This window comes from Rhodnius prolixus, unplaced genomic scaffold, assembly GCF_049639745.1.
Source record: "Rhodnius prolixus isolate KJV_2025 unplaced genomic scaffold, Rpr scaffold_3, whole genome shotgun sequence".
Lineage (NCBI taxonomy): Eukaryota > Metazoa > Arthropoda > Insecta > Hemiptera > Reduviidae > Rhodnius > Rhodnius prolixus.
The window spans coordinates 35,356,005-35,374,167 of NW_027411603.1; the positions used below are offsets into that span (position 1 = coordinate 35,356,005).

The 18,163-nt window shown below is 32.5% G+C and overlaps 2 protein-coding genes across 2 annotated transcripts in view; one reads left to right on the forward strand and one right to left on the reverse strand.

Annotated features, from left to right (window-relative positions):
- Positions 1-2,455: 2,455 nt before the first annotated feature.
- On the reverse strand, positions 2,456-3,608 carry LOC141453689 (uncharacterized). The gene has a single exon (XM_074127177.1). It carries the CDS (start codon positions 3,492-3,494, stop codon positions 2,544-2,546), a length of 951 nt encoding a protein of 316 aa, XP_073983278.1. The 5' UTR covers positions 3,495-3,608; the 3' UTR covers positions 2,456-2,543.
- A 592-nt stretch (positions 3,609-4,200) lies between these two features.
- LOC141452574 (protein CFAP276) overlaps positions 4,201-18,163 on the forward strand; it is a 61,597-nt gene continuing 47,634 nt past the window's right edge. The window contains exon 1 of the mRNA XM_074124860.1: positions 4,201-4,219. The gene's annotated coding sequence lies outside the window, so the exon portion shown is untranslated. The remainder of the gene's footprint in view (positions 4,220-18,163) is intronic.

Sequence of the window (18,163 nt, forward strand, 5' to 3'; positions counted from 1 at the left end):
AAACTTCTCCACAGTACAAAAGTACGCTAGCCACCATACTATCAAAAAGAATTTCCTTAGTTTCCCATGAATCCGATTTCCCCTTAGATAATAACTGTTTAACTTTTGTAGCTGCCGCTATGCCTAGTGTTTTATTATGTTCTGCTGTTTTTCTAAATTTCCCACTAGTTGTGAAAGTGATCCCGAGGTACCTGAATTCCCTGACTAATTCCACTTCCTTCCCATCAAAAACGAACTTCCTCTGTTGACCTAGTTTCCCTCCTTTTTGAAAAGGTAAAATTTTAGTTTTATCAATATTAACATTTAGTGCGTTTTGCTTACAATATTTATTTAGGAGATCCAATTTGAACTGTGCGTCTATCCAAGAGTGCCCCAACAGTACAATATCATCAGCGTATAAGAGTATAAACACATCTTGTCTTTCATTTATACTAAGACCCACTGCACCGTGATCCCTGAAAAAATCTACGATATCCGCGATGAACAAAGAGAACAAAAGAGGGCTAAGATTTTCACCTTGGAGAACTCCCTCCGTAACATTAAACTCTTTTGTTTTATTACCGTCACTTTCAATAAATATTGAAGCCCTATCATAAATAGCTTTTATTATATTAACAATTTTACCACAAATTCCTATTTTATATAACTTTTCCCACAATTTAACATGCGACAGGGAATCAAATGCCCTTTGCAGATCTACAAAGATTCCATAAACTTTTGCTCTTTTTTTCCGCAAGTTCAGATTAACTAAAGCTGATAGAGAGAAAATTCCATCTCTACAGCCCCTTTCTTGCCGAAACCCCATTTGTTCTTCAGGCAACATATTTCTACTTTCTACCCAGTCGACTAATCGTCTAGATAATATTTTTGTAAATATTTTAACAACGTTATTAACAAGAGCAATGCCTCTATAATTGCCTGGATCACAGGGATCTGACTTTTTATAGATCATTTTTAGTTTAATCTTTCCCCAACTTGAAGGAATTTTTTGTTGCTCCCAAACATTTTTATAAACATTAAGTAAATAATGCAACCAATTTGATGGAAGTAATTTAAAGCATTCATTCATAATACCGTCATTACCAGCCGATTTATTGATTTTAGCACTTTCTATGCTTGCTATTAATTCTTCTAGAGTTAATTCTTTATCCAAAAATGGATGGCTGTCAATTGTTGGAGTGTATGCAGTTAATGACTTAAATTTATACGTTTTCTCAAGAAATTCCTCCCAAGACTTTATTTCAATAGGACATTTTTTAACAGTTATTCTATTTTTTAACTTACTTAAAACGGACCAAAATTCTCTACTATTTTTGGCATTTCTCAATTTCAATTTAACTGTTTGGAAATAATCGGTTTTCGCGGTCAATATAGTCTTTTTATAATGTTTTTTAGACTGTACATAACTACTAACAAGATGTTTTTTGAATTTAAATTTCCGGCAGATTTTATAATTTTGTTTAACTTCTTTTTTTGCGAGAAAACATTCCTTATTAAACCAAACTTTATTTGTTTTTCTTGAAAAATTTATTTTTTTCCTGATTACTCTCATCCCGCTATTTGTTAATGCCTCAGAAAGAGTCGTTATTAAATTTTCATTTAGGTCGTCCACGGAAGTGCTATAAAAATAAATATTATTAGAGTTAAATAAAATCTCTTTAAAAAATTCTATATATAAGGGTTCTTTGTTAAAACTGTAATAATTTAACTCGCAATCAGACTTATTTAGAAGCGCCGCGTTAGTAGAAGGGGTGTCTACCTTTAATGCCACTGGCAAATGATCAGAAATTTCCGGGATGTTTAATACTTCAAAATCTAAATTAGAATCCAGAAGAACCTGATTTACCCATATTTGGTCTACAACACTACAACCATTACTTGAAATATACGTATAAGAAGCCGGGTAATCTTTACAAGATCTGCCATTACACACGCATAGCCCATAGTTTTCCATTATTTCCAAAATTCTTCGGCCTTGATTATTTACAATTAAATCTAAAGATCTTCTAGAACCATAGACACAAGAATTTTGAAAAACATCTTCATCAAAAGAGTTTAATTCGGAAATACGGCCATTGAAATCGCCAGCTATTATAATTTCACACTGACCATAATGTATAGATATTTCATATAAAGTTTCATTGAATCTTTCAAAAACACTATTCATTGAGTTTGGTTTAAAATAAACTGTTGCTATAATAATTACTCTACTATTGATTACACATTTTAATACAATCCAAAAATTTTTGCGATCAACAACCTCCACCTCCCTGACAGATGCTCTTTTAGTAAAAACAATTATACCTCCAGAAGGACGGCCTGCACACTCTTTTTTATCTGCTGATACTTGAAAGCTATCATATTCAGAAAGAAAATCAGGGAAATGGAAGATACTGGTCGCCTGCCAAGTTTCGCACAAACCAACAACATCCAATTGCTTAAAAGTATCAATATTCTCATTACCTAATTCATATAAGTTTCCATACCCGTTGATATTCCAAAATCCAGCTTGAAATCCAGTATTTGTGGGAAGACGAGGTTTCCTATTTTTCCTTCTTCTCTGGGGGACGAAAAAATTTGTCAATTTTCTTTGATCTTGTTACATTCTTAAGCTTTCTCTTTTTGCTGTCCTTACTCAATGTTGATATATCAGTAGCATCAGATTCGTCAAAATCAGTCTCCTCATAAAGTTTAACTTTCTCCGCCATAACGGAACTTGAACTCAAACACTCGTTCAGGTCGAAATTATTTCTAATTATTTTCGGGGTAGAATTTTCCGTAGTTTTCACAAAAACTTGCCCATTCCTTACCCATGCATACTTTAATTCCTTATTTCTTACATTAATTCTCGCTTGTTTAAACAAGAAATTCAGTTCAGGCGACAGATATTCAGATATGTAAATAGGAACATCAGCACTTCCTTCCACAATCATTTGAGATGACAAACGTATTTTATTTTCTCTAAGCATCTTCAATAGTGATGTTTTGTCTTTGTTTTTTAGGAATTTAACTATGATAGGGGGAGGGTATTTATCATTTCTACTTTTCATACGAAAATAATCTTGTAAAAAATCTAGGTTAAATTCAAAATTGATTTGTTTAAATATCTTATCAATAATTGCTATTAAATTTTCATTTTCAGTTTTAGGAAAGTTAGAAATTTTAATCGCATTGTAGCGTATGGATTGTTTTAACTGTATTATATCATCTTTAAGTAACTTATTCTCCTTCTTTAGGTCGTTATTTTCTTTTTTAATATGAATAATTTCCTGTTTAAGTTGAGCAAGAGATTTTTTTAGTTGATTTTCACAAGATGTAACACTTAACGAAATACGTTTATTTTCTTCACTGACTTTGTCCAGCTCTTTAGCTAGTGTTGCTATTTGAATGTTTATAGAAGCTAAAGAATTAGATATACCAGTTAGAACGGACTCTCTAATATTTAGAATGTCCCCACCACTAGTATTACCTGTGTTTACTGGATTATCCGTCATCTCTCCCCTCTACTCAAATAAACCAAATTCTCTAACTCACTTTAATTTAATGAAAAATGTTTGTTAAATACTTGCACAATTAATAGCGAACAAAAGTTAATCAAATTTCACTATAATGACTATTATTCATTGAACTACGTGTCTACCAAATTTGCAATCAGAATTAGGCACATTAATAATAAATGTATTCTTAAAAAAAAAAAAAAACTAACAAAATAAGAGAAATATTATAACATACTAAAGAAATGGAAAAACAAAACGAATTACTCAATTTATTCAAATTAAGTGGTTTATGTAAGCAATTTTATTGTATGGAGAGACAAGTGTTGATTCTTGACTGCACTTATATTATTTTTAAGCAAGGTTAACTGCACTAAAGGTTAGAAAAGTCATTTCTCAATGTGCATTAGAATTTAATTATTGGAATATAGTTTAGAAAATTTATGTTATTAAAATCAATAATATGAAATGTCAATTCCGAATATAATATAAATTGACTGTATTAGCAAAATAATTGGCGTATTGTGTTTTCTTAAAGTTGTAACTTTTTGACCAAGATATTTAAGTTACTGCGCATGTCAGAGGAAAATGGTTAAGTTTGGAGAATTCTGCCAAGTAAGAAGGTTATCTAGTTAGGTTATCTATGACAATTCAGTGTATTAAATAGCTAATTTTGCCCGCAATCAGTATCTTGTGAAGTGGTTTCAGGTGGGCATCATTGTAAGGTAAATACATCTATCAAAATTGCATTAGTTGCAGTGTTAAGATTTAGTTATTGTTGGCTCTATTTCTGTCTGATTAATCCAAAATATTTCACACACTCCCAGAAGGAGGTTTTGTCCAGATTGCAAGAGTAATTCAGTCCTTCGAATTCCCAATACTTAATCATTCATTATCTGATCTTATCCATAAACAAAAAAAATGTTTACAATAAATGTTATGTACAGTTACTTGCCTATTTGTGTAAAGAAAGTCTCGAAAGTGTACAGAAAAGTCTTAAAATTTATTTAATTATTTATTTTTTAAGAAAATCTCCCAATAAAAAACTTTAAAATACGATTCCATTAGCACTTTATTAGGAAAACATGACCACGCCCTTCTTTGAGTAGAATCTAAATCGAATTTTACTTTTTTTTAAAATAAAATAGTGCATTAAATTAGTATGAATGTGAATGATTAACACATTAAAAATGTTAATTGACCTGTGAAATAAAACATCGTAACACTACAATCGGTCTACTCGAGTAGCAGATGTTTTCTATTGACTGGACTAGATAAAAGAGAATAACGCTTCTTCATTCTCGACAACAGTCAGTCTTAATACAAAGAATTTACACTGACTACAAGTTGATGATTTATATGATATTTAATTCCGGAAATAGTAATATCACCCACTGCAATGAAGTCATTCATAAAGTTATTTCTGCATCCTGTATTTTTTTTTTTTTATTATTTTTTATTTTAATTTAATTTTACAACCAGTTTACCTTTTTGTAATAATATATTCTAATATTATTCAAAAGAACTGATGACGAAATTGTCCCCATTCATTGGCAACTTTCCACCACCTTATTTAATTACACATCAATTACATTCAAAATGTATGTAATGCAGTTTAATTTTAACAGTAGGCTATAGTGTTAAATAAAAGTTTAATTCAAGGTAGACAGCGGTGTTTGTATTTATTAATAATTAAAATAGTAAACACTTCTGAAGTAGTGAGATTTTATTTACTGCCCAAAAGCACTGTACGTACACTGCTTTTAATTCTACATGTTTCTGACACCTAAGAGAATGCCAATTTTAATTGATTCTCATAGAATATATTATGTAAAACTTATTCTATATACTTGTGTAAATAAATAGAGAATTGCAGCGGTAAGAGTTGGCGATAAGGTGATATTTAGCTAACCTTTTCACTTCTGTTTAACCTCTTAAAGAGTTGGGAATTCTTTTGGTGGAGGTTAAAAAAAAGTACTATTTATATTCGTCCTCGTGTTTCTAATTTTCCTCAAACTGTTTTCTCTCGAATAATAATTATTTATTGTACAAATTAATAAAGTGTACTTTTCATAATTAAGTTCAAGTTTCGGTCACAAAATGAGCGTATGTGGTATCTGAAAAGATGGTGTAAAAAACACTGTACTAAAGCGATAAATATTCAAATTTTTTCTGCAATCGTCTCAATAAAATACAAATCACTTTAAGTACATCGACGCTGGAGTTCCACAGGGCAGCATTCTGGGTTCTATTCTTTATTCCATTTACACTTCAGACATACCAACTCATCCTAACACCACACTTCTCACGCAAATGACACCGCCTTACTGTCTACTAACCATGATCCTGTACTTGCTCACAGAAATCTGCAGTCACATCTCTCCTCATTAGTACAGTGGTTCAAGAGATGGGCTATTAAACTTAATGAAACCAAGTCTCAAAATATCACCTTCACTCTTCGTCGCATTACTATTCCTCCAGTCTTCTATATCCTAATACCTCTACCAGTAGTGAACGTTGCCCGCTACCTTGGGCTTTACTTAGACCGAAGACTTTCTTGGAACCCCCACACTAGACTTAAAAGAACAGAACTAAACAGACGCTATCGACTACTTAAAAGACTCTTAGACAATAGATCTAAATTCTCTCTGGACAACAAAAAGACTGATTTATACTTCTATTTTGAAACCCATCTGAGCGTATGGAATAGAGGCTGTGGGGTTCAACCAAACGCTCCAATCTCCAAAGGATTCATATCTTTTCAGTCTAAAAATACTTCGAACTATTGTAAACGCTCCATTTTATGTCTCCAACCTAACTATACACACTGACCTTAACATTTCTTTTATCACACAAGTCGCTGAAAACACGATACAGGAAACTTCACTTCAACCTGTAATCTCATATACGAGGGGGTACCCAAAAATAACCGGAATTGCGTTGCCGCGCATGGAGCTTATGTAGTACGCATTTCTGCCGCTAGACGTGTATAGCGCAATTCCTTGCCAGTTCAGTCCTGCCTGTGTTGTCTGCCTGGCTTGTTCTGTTCATCTGCAGTGATTGTTTTTACCAGCGCTGTTTTGTTCTTTTTTCGTTTTTTATGATGGCAAGTTTAAGTGAACAACGTGCAGCTCTGAAATTTTGTTTTCTACTCAGCAAAAATGCTGCTGAAAGTGTTTTAATGTTGAAAACAGCTTACAAAGATGACGCTATGGGAAAAACTCAAGTATACGAGTGGTTTACTCGGTTTAAAAATGGCGACATGTCGATTGATGACAAACCTCGTTCTGGACGTCCATCAACTGCCCGAATCGACGAAAATGTTGAAAAAATTCGAGAGCTGGTGTTCACAGACCTTCGACAGACAATTGATCAACTGTCAGAGAGTAGTGGGTTATCTTGGAGCTCGGTTCAGCGAATTTTAACGGAAGATTTGGGGATGAAAAGGGTTGCTGCCAAGTTTGTTCCTCGAGTTCTGACTGACAATCAAAAAGAACATCGAGTTGAAACATGTCGTGCTTTGAAACAACAGCTTGAAACTGATCCAGACTTTCTGTCAAAGGTCATTACTGGTGATGAGTCATGGTGCTATGGTTATGACCCAGAAACAAAGCAACAGTCGAGCCAATGGAAGACGTCATCTTCACCCCGACCAAAAAAATGTCGTCAAGTCAAGTCAAACATCAAAACAATGCTGATTTGCTTTTTTGATGCCAAAGGCGTAGTCCATTCAGAGTTTGTCCCCCCAGGTCAGACCGTCAATCAAACCTTGTATTTGGAAGTTTTGAAAAGATTGCGCAATAGTGTTCGCCAAAAAAGACCCGATTTGTGGCAAACAGGAGACTGGTTCTTCCACCACGACAATGCACCTGCACACACAGCCATCTCTGTTACACAGTTTTTGGCTAAAAATGGCATGGTTCCGCTGCCCCACGCACCTTACTCGCCTGACCTGGCTCCGTGCGACTTTTTCTTATTTCAACGCATGAAAGGTCACCGATTTGACAACATTGAAGAGGTCAAGAAAAAAACGAAGAAGGAGCTGTCAGCCATTTCTAAAGATGACTACAAAAAATGTTTCGAACAGTGGAAGCACCGGTGGGACAAATATATTAGTTGTAATGGAGAGTATTTTGAAGGGGATAAGGTTGTTCTGTAAAAAATTTGTAAATAAATAGCTTTTAAAAAATAATTCCGGTTTTTTTTGGGTACCCCCTCGTAAATCCTCTAGCTCAAAATCTTTCTTCAAGAACTCTTCCTGATAACCCTGACAAGACGCCTTAAGAGACAGTCTGGCCTCGTGATCTCCTCTCAAGTGAAGAGAATGACTGTCTAATATTTTGGAGTTTTATTACTGGATAACTTCTCCACTCGTATACCTCTGTAATAATTCATAGTTCTGTTATCTCTGTTACTTATAGCGCCAACGCGCTGTTTTTAGCACAAATAAACGCCAAAAAAAGAAATCACCTCAATTTGTGTCATAATAATGAAATATAAATGGACTTATATCCTTATACGAGCATAGTTTGTTGGCTCAAGCAGCGTGATTCTCGGCCATTTCAAGCACACTTCAGCATTTTGCTTACATTATTTGTCCACAATACTTACATTTGAACTCACTTTTAAAAGCAGAGCTCCCTTTCCAACTAACTTCCCTTTCTAATCAAACTGTCCTTAGAAAGTTAGCCCTTATAATTCACCTTCCGAACAATGGAACTTTATCCAACAAAAGGCCATGGTTTTTGAACTCCAACTAACTGTTCCATTATTCGGTCTTAACCTTCAAACTTTTTCTAACATAAATCTAAAACGTATAATCTAAAGTATTTTGTTAAATCTACATAAATTAAAATGTTTGTTTGTTCATAATCTTAAATTCCCGAAAGTGCTTTACCAATTGCTTTGAAATTTTGACAAAACGTTGCATTCGAATGCACGCGTTACAATATTACATTAAAAAAAAATATAAAAGTGGTTAGGGTATTTATTGTTTTAATAAAGAAGAGATAGACTAAATTCCATAGATTGTAATTTATTTTTTAAACTATCATGAGCGGCTGACTTGATTATGTCCTCCACGTCATAGATCATCCCCCTTCGCCACAAAAGGCTTTTACTGCATTCTTTGTATTTCACACCACATCTTTATTTAGATATATTATATCAGTGGAGCACCTGTATGAGACGATACAATGCACCAAAAGTAAAATATTCCTACGAATAGCGTTATCTATTTCGCAAATACATTAAGTAACAAAAATTGAAACAAATCGTTTTGCAAAGCAGAATTCTCCCTTATTGATAAGTTACAATATTCGCGTGACATATTCATAAATTCAATTTATTACCTCTGCATATAATAAATATATACTGAATACATATATTTATATTAGTCAATATTGACATGATCTATAGTCCAACTAATATTTCTATCATAATACCATTTTGCTTCCTGCTTAGATTATAACAGTACTGCTGTTATTGATTAAACAATAAGTGGCTGTTCTAAGACCGTATATATTTTAAGATTAATGCTGATAATGTATCGATTGACGATTTATATTTTGGCTATTTAATCTGGTAAATATTTTGAAAGTCTATAATTTTTCTGAGAGCAAATTATTGTAAATGGTTTCTTTGAGTTACCAATTGTTGGCGTCTTATGTGAAAGACTTCAACGCTCTCTCTCGGAAGGAGCATCAATTTAGGAGAAATAACGAGAAAAAAATAACTTCAAGGATCAAGGGGCAGAAACTAACCACGAATGTATTCCTTGCAAAAAAGGCGTATCTTAACTCTGGAGTCAAAATCTGATCTTCTATTCCTTGTAGTGTCCTTTGTGTTCAGCTACTTCTAGAGAAAGTCCAATAGAGTTGGATAAAGAGTGTGAAGGAAGATCCCATAGCCGAGTTCGAGATAATCAATCTCACAATTCTCCATCTTGTTGAGAAATGGACTTTGGTGGTCATCCTCAGAAAATTATGGGGAAAGAATGGGACATAGTACAGAGAGAGATATCCCAGACTATTGCTCTCCACTCTTTTCAGTACTTCATAATTCTAGGCATCACCGCTACCTGAATCAAAAGACATTGCAGCACAGAGATGACTGGATCGAAAACTAAATGTTAGGCATCTTCATAGAGTTAGTATACTTTTCGAACAGTTAACGCAGGCTTTTTACAATCCTTTGTCAATGCCGTTGTTATCGGAGGACGTACTATTGGGAGATAGAATTGTTTAGGCTTCTTAAAAAGTGATCATTCAAATCTGATGTTGTCCGAGTCTTTCCAGAGATCTTCCATATGTTGGGATAGATGTTGGGGCGACACATGCTATCCCTGAGGAATGAGGTTAAGTCTTTGACATCTTGAATTTTAGTGTTACTAATAGTAAACTAATCGCCAATTTTTTTCAGGCAGTTCTTTACGCCCAACTACCATTTAGGTACCGTGGACGGGAACAGTAGCTTATACTTTGCTATAAACAAATTTTTCTAACAAATTAAAAAGTAGTCAAACGCGGGATTCGAACTGCCGATCTCTCCCACACTAGGCCACGCTCTTGACCACTAGACCAACGCCCGTCCCTTACTGGCACTAATATGTTTCCCTTCAATATTTAAATAATAATGTTTTATATGTTTCCCTGGGACACATAAAATGAAAATAATGTTTCTTTACAAGAATGTATGGAAGTGATATATGCGTTCAAGTATTGATATATGATGAGGAAGTAAGTATATGTTTTTGATATTATTCTCACAGTTAAAGTCTGTTAAAGTAAAAATATTATTTACTGTGACTATTATAAAATTGTAAATACAAGAATACAGAAATAGATGTCTTTCAATATAATATAGTCTGAATTTTCGATTTAAGGATCACTTGATCTAATCAGCGATATGTTTTTTTACATTTCAAAGAATTTACTTTTATAGTATTATTTTTTTAACTTGTATAAAAAAATAAGATGGCCCACTGTTTACTGAGATGTATAGATAATAATTTTGAAAAGATACACAACTACCGGCGTTGTAAATATTTTGGTAGAATGACAAATGACAAAGTTCTTTCAAGGACACACATCCCACCTGTACACACCCACCTGTGTGTTGTGGCAGCCCTGCAGAAGGAGCCCCAACTAGCCACTCCTTCACAAACTGATTCTGCATCTGATTTACTGCTGCATCTAAAAGCTGCAACTGTTTCCTATTAATATATTTTATTCTGTCTGCCTTCACTTCCGATTTGATATCATTTTATATTTTATTAATCTTTAATTTATTATTTAGTAAAAGTTTCTATTGATTTATTTTGGTTTTGGTAATTGTCAGTGATGCAAATAAATAATAAAAGAATGGGGAAAAAAAGTATCGTACGTATCGTAAGATGTATTGGGTTCGATTCCCAATCTAGGCTTTGGATTTTATTTAATAGATAATATGAGAATTTAATAGTAAAGTAGGTTTCAATACTGAGGGTTCAATTAAGGTTAGTATTTAGGACAGGTAATTCATAACCTTATTATGTACAATATATTTCGAGCCAATTCAAGAAAACTATTTAGGACCGAACCATTAAATCAGAAAGAACGGAAGCAAGATTTAAGGCGTAGCCACCTAGTTTTGTATTAAAATATTAAAACGGCAGAAAAACTATTGCCATAAATAAAAACTGAACATCGATAGCGATAAAAATTTGAATAAAACTATTTTTTCACTTCGTTAAAGATATGAGAAAACAATAACTATTTACCAGCCTTAAACGACAAACAAAAGATATTATGTAAATTAGAAATTGAATGGACGAACGCAGTTTCGTTCAATTGCAGTTGAAAACAATAGAAATGTAATGCTATTTCCGTTCAAAATTTTAATAACTAATTTTATTTTATATATATATACATAAAAAGTGGATAATAGGTAATAATAAATGCTCAGTATACTATTTACAGCTGTGTAATAACGTTTTGCGATTATTGCCAACCTAGACAAAATTTAGTAACTTTTTTTTACGCATATTTGAATAAAAAAAATTTACACACTTATTTCTTAAAATAAAAACTAAATGGAAATTTACCGATTGTGTTCACGTTTTTATTAGAAAAATATTTAGTGAATACAAACTTTGTATTTTAATAAATACGAAGGGATTCTTTCAATTGGTTGAAAAGCATTAGAAAATTCTGTTGCTACAAGAAAAAAAAAATGTGAAAAACAATACAATTTCCTCCAAATTATTGAAATGTCCTATTCATTTAAGAAATTTTCTTTTTTTAAACCTTTTAAAAATGAATTATCTCGTAAATAAATGTAGCATTTACCTTATTTATTCTTTGAAACCTTTACTTCAGTTACTTCCAAGTCTAACAAGATTCTTCAGATTAATCAATGGGAGAAAACATTTAAGGAGATGAAAACAGCTTGTGAAAGTCTATCCTTTTACTCGTAGAAAAAGATTGTCTGACTAGAATCACAGCGGTTCCTTCACAAGTGAGTCTATTGTGAAAAGAGTGTCTGACTATAAACACACTGGTTCCTTAACAAGTGAGTCTATTGTGAAAAGAGTGTCTGAGAATAGAATAACACCGGTTCCTTCACAAGTGAGTCTATTGTGAAAAGAATCTCTGACTAGAATCACACTGGTTCCTTCACAAGTGAGTCTATTGTGAAAAGAGTCTCTGACTAGAATCACACTGGTTCCTTCACAAGTGAGTCTATTGTGAAAAGAATCTCTGACTAGAATCACAGCGGTTCCTTCACAAGTGAGTCTATTGTGAAAAGAGTGTCTGACTATAAACACACTGGTTCCTTAACAAGTGAGTCTATTGTGAAAAGAGTGTCTGAGAATAGAATAACACCGGTTCCTTCACAAGTGAGTCTATTGTGAAAAGAATCTCTGACTAGAATCACACTGGTTCCTTCACAAGTGAGTCTATTGTGAAAAGAGTCTCTGACTAGAATCACACTGGTTCCTTCACAAGTGAGTCTATTGTGAAAAGAATCTCTGACTAGAATCACTCTGGTTCCTTCACAAGTGAGTCTATTGTGAAAAGAGTGTCTGAGACTAGAATCACACCGGTTCCTTCACAAGTGAGTCTATTGTGAAAAGAGTGTCTGACTATAAACACACTGGTTCCTTAACAAGTGAGTCTATTGTGAAAAGAGTGTCTGAGAATAGAATCACACCGGTTCCTTCACAAGTGAGTCTATTGTGAAAAGAGTCTCTGACTAGAATCACACTGGTTCCTTCACAAGTGAGTCTATTGTGAAAAGAGTCTCTGACTAGAATCACACTGGTTCCTTCACAAGTGAGTCTATTGTGAAAAGAATCTCTGACTAGAATCACACTGGTTCCTTCACAAGTGAGTCTATTGTGAAAAGAGTGTCTGAGACTAGAATCACACCGGTTCCTTCACAAGTGAGTCTATTGTGAAAAGAGTGTCTGACTATAAACACACTGGTTCCTTAACAAGTGAGTCTATTGTGAAAAGAGTGTCTGAGAATAGAATCACACCGGTTCCTTCACAAGTGAGTCTATTGTGAAAAGAGTCTCTGACTAGAATCACACTGGTTCCTTCACAAGTGAGTCTATTGTGAAAAGAATCTCTGACTAGAATCACACTGGTTCCTTCACAAGTGAGTCTATTGTGAAAAGAGTGTCTGAGACTAGAATCACACCGGTTCCTTCACAAGTGAGTCTATTGTGAAAAAAGTGTCTGAGATTAGAATCACACCGGTTCCTTCTCAAGTGAGTCTATTGTGAAAAGAGTCTCTGACTAGAATCACACCGGTTCCTTCACAATCGAGTCTATTGTGAAAAGAGTCTCTGACTAGAATCACTCTGGTTCTTTCACAAATAAGTCTATTGTGAAAACAGTGTCTGACTAAAATCACACCTTTATATCAGTAAAACCTCGACGGTAGACGAACGTTGCTAGTTGCGAGGCCGTGTGCATTAGAAAGTACTCGTAATAATTGATGGCGCCATAAACCAGTACATCTTTAAGACAATTCATCACAAATCTTTAATACATTCTTCCCCTTTTACTTCACAAATAAATAATCTAAAGTGTAAACGACAAAAAAAAAATGTCGGTATTGTGCTGCAAATGCTAAGATTTATTACGAAACCTGTAAAATCATAAGGATTATAATAGGAACCAATTTCAGCAAAGTCATTCAACAAAATAAAAAAGCAATTAATAAAAGTCAGACAAGTATATATAAAAAAAGACTAGAATTACAAGGCAATTTAATAACTTCTAATTTCAAGTCTGTTTACATAAAACTAACTATAGAGCAATTCATTCTTCAAAACGGCTAATATGGAAAATAATTTTTTTGAATCAATTTAAATTGCCTCATTTTTATAAATAAAGTTAATACAATGCGAAATAGATTAATTTATTGCATATATAATTATCCAGTCAGACAGGAAATGAATTCATAAATGCAAACTGTACTTAATTTTTTTGTCGGTCAATTAATTTTCCTTGAATAGGTTTTATATTTATTTCTTTTAACTTTATTCTTTTATTTCAAATTAAATTTTGTTATTAGATTGTAAAAGTTTAATATATGATCTATTAAAATCTATTTAAAAGTGAATACTTTGCTTTAGCTTTTTCTTTTTTAAATTTAATTAATTTAATACTGTTCATTTAATTCTTAAAAAATTAAATCTTAAATTACATTAATTTTAGATGAGAAATGAATTCGTGAAGTATGAAATAAATTAATTGCAATCACTGCCAATTAATCATCAATCTGACTTTGAAACTAAAATGTCTTTCTTAATTTGAAGATTTGAAACCGGTAAGATTATATCGCTATCTCTTCGCCTGCCTGTACTCATCCAGTCGTGTTCCGGACTGTCAATGGTAATTCCGTCAATGCCTGTTGTAGAAATTATTTATAGCAGTTAACTTAGTTTTCCGTTATGGTAGAACCATCTTTATCTTGTATAATTAAGATAAGGTTTAATATTGCTGACTCAAATAATGAACAACCATTTTAATACTTAGGAAAAAATAAAATAAATTAAATAAATAATGGATATAATAGTGGTAATAATCGCATTTTTCGCCAATAAAGTAAATAAATAATGAATATAATAGTGGTAATAATAGCATTTTTCGCCAACAAAGTAAATAAATAATGAATATAAAAGCGGTAATAATAGCACTTTTCGCCAATAAAGTAAATAATAATGGTAATAATCGCATTTTTTGCCTATAAAGTAAATAAATAATGAATATAATAGTGGTAATAATCGCATTTTTCGCCAACAAAGTAAATAATAATGAATATAATAATGGTAATAATAGCATTTTTCGCCAATAAAGTAAATAAATAATGAATATAACAGCGGTAATAATAGCACTTTTCGCCAATAAAGTAAATAAATAATGAATATAATAGTGGTAATAATAGCATTTTTCGCCAATAAAGTAAATAAATAATGAATAATGGTTATAATCGCGTTTTTCGCCATAGGGAAGTTTGCAAGTACAATGAATTTGTCATTATCTCAAAAGTAAAACGGTCTTGAAATTGTTTTTTTTTTTTCGATTTCATCTTAATTTGTGTTATTTTTGAAATTAGTGCTTTTAATTTCTGCATAATTCGAAATATTTTTCTTTAATATCAACTACAAACAATAATCCATTATAATCACTGATCAAATGAAGTAGAAATTTAATTTTAATTGTGAACTGGTCTGTTGATCGTTTTGCGAGACTGCATTTATAGTTCTGGATTCGGGAGTCGAGCGTGCCCGGGCTCTTTACCAACACCAATGATGGTTGCCTTTAGCGAACTCTACCTTCAATTCCAAAAGCTTCTTTATGTTTTGCTATAATCTGCCATTTTCAAAATGCCTAGTGAATCCAGCAGCAACGGCTGGTACCTAAAAGATCTGCGAGTTTCATCTTAAAATGACTTACCCACACTGTTAGTAACATACTATATTCATATATTTACAATTTTTGTCGAATCTTACTAATAACTTATGATATTTATATCGATAACTTTTAATAATTCTCGATAATTGTTATTTAGTTAAAGTAAGTTATTATAGAATGTTTGGCTTTTGGCATTGATTTTAATTATTTTTAAGTGCTAAAAATATGTTTTAGAGGAGACCCCAGTTTTTCTTTGAGTTGTAACTTGCTTCACTTTTATGTTTTATTTTTTCAATTTGGTTATTTCCTTTTAAGTACATGACAGATAGTTGGTATTGTTAAACTTATTAAATCGTATTGTTATAAAAACTTGTAGGTTGTATTATATATACATGTAAATATATTGCATAATGAAGACATAAAATAGAATTTAATCGATACCTAGATTTTATATATCTCTTCTTAGACTAATGAGACTCTAAAACTTTGTAGAATAATAATAATAAAAAAAAAAGTGACTTGAAAATTATAGGGATAAAGCAAGTATTTTGATATTTATGGCCTCATATATGTGCTCTCTTGTTTTATTTTGTTTTGATTTTTGATTCTACGTTCTTGTTTCCAATAGTGTGGTATAATTATAAGAATGGAAGAGAATGACTGTACGCCTTCACCGTGTTAAATATTAAAAAATATGTCGCCCACCTTTAGCTTCTTTCCACTCCGCCAGAAGAACTCAAATACAACACGTGTGTGATGGAGAAGTTCTCGCTGTTTATATTCTAACAATTTCAAACAATAACATAAGGTGCCATTTTCAATTTGTTACCTTCCTTGTATATACGCGTATTTCCACGTACACAAATTTTTTATATCTATTCCACATTATTTTAAATATTTTCCACTCATAAATCATTTCAAAATTAGCAATGGATTTGTTCCAAATAATAAAGAAATCTATTTGAATACTTGAACAATAATTTTTTGTACCAATATATTATAATAAAAATTAAATATTGATTTTTATAAAAATTCAATTTGTTTACAAAACAGAAATTTATTTACAAGTTTGTAAAAAACCTGTAAATTCAAGTTTTTGTAATTTAAAAATAAAAAATTTACTGTTTTTACAACCAAGCGCAGAAAAAGAGTGATTTGTTATTTCAAATTATACAACAAAGGGATTCAAACGTATAAATATTCTAAAATTTACTTATTTTTTTTGTTGCTTCTTAAATATATACTTGTTGACGAATGTGGTTAATATAATAAATAAGAAATCAGACTATATAGAGCCTCATTTCATTCTCGAAATAATTTCTTTTTGTGAAGGTATCACAATATTTATGTATGCAACTTCAGTATTAAGTGATTTGTAATTCAATTTTTATTGAAAGCATATTCTAAAAATAAATCTAGACTCGTCTTTTAAAACTCCACTCGGAGTGGCATAAAAATCGCCACTTCAAGAATGCCAATTTTAAGCTGACTGCAGATTTAATCCGTCAAGGCCGTGGGGCTATAAGGATAATTGTAGGCCTATTAACCGGCCACTGCAGGCTCAGAAAATACATGGGACTGGCAGATGATAGCCTTTGTAGGTTCTGCCAGGAAGAGGAGGAAACGGCACTGCACTGGTGTTGTGTCAGTGTGAGGGGCTTGTCTGGGGTAAGGATGCTACTTCTCGGGAAGGAAAAAACCAAGGCCTGTGAGCTTTACCCAAGAGTTGCTCTTCAGAATTAAGAGTCTGATTAAACGAACGGTGAGCTCTAGAGTGAGAGGAGCCACAATAGATCAAAGCCACAAAGGGGTCGCAATGGCGTAGGCCTTAAAGGCCACCCTATTAGAATCTTCTGCCAATTTTGGGCATTTCTTATTAGCCGCCACCTTGGGTATTATTTCCTAATAATTAGTCTTTAGGTATTTTAGAAGAAGTAATATCTACTTAATCTGCTGCATATTCAGTCCTCTTCTTCCTTAAAAATGTTCAAAAAACCTAGCTAGCGTTGTCAATTATTGGAAAAGTTTTTGACAAATTTCTTTGTACAATATGTCGCCAAGCAAGAAGATTTTTTCCCTGCGTCTAACCTGCAATCAGTTGTCTTTCTTTTAGCGCTTTTTCGATATTCTTTCTTTCTTCTGTACCTGAAAACGTGCCAAAACCAACCTAGTAGTTATAGCAACGCTTTAAAGTAAGAACTCGTTAAACTGGAAGTCGTTCTCTCTGAGAATTTTCTTAACTCATTTTTAAATTTTCTTGTAATTGTCTTACAACATTGTTTTTGGCAAGTAGTATAGATATTTCATTGCAAAGGAGCGTGTTGTAATTAGCACATGTTTACTTCCATCTACATAAAAGAAGATTTTAGTTTTGTTACCAATTGTAAAGTAAACTTCTTTATGTAAGTTCTCTATGCTTCTTTCATTTTACTTATAATAACTGATTTGTCTTGGGCATAACCTTCCCTCCCGTGACATCTTTGGGTGGATATGAAAACATAGTTGAATAAAAAATGTCTGTGTTATAACGATATTCAAGGAAAGAATCAGGTTTTATGTTGTAAATCTATTAATATCAATCAGAGAAACATCTGAATTTCTTTGCAAGTAGGTTTTTATTGAAATTTTATCTTCTACCAATGGAAGTACAATTTAAGAGCCCTGGCATTGATAATATATCAGCGGAATTATTGAAATCTGGTGGCGACATCTTTCGGGAAGAAGTATATAGGTTCTTCTGGGACATCTGGATGCAGGAAA

Bases quoted from the DNA above. Each gene is read 5' to 3' on its own strand.
- LOC141453689 (XM_074127177.1), bottom strand. From the start codon at position 3,494: ATGACGGATAATCCAGTAAACACAGGTAATACTAGTGGTGGGGACATT.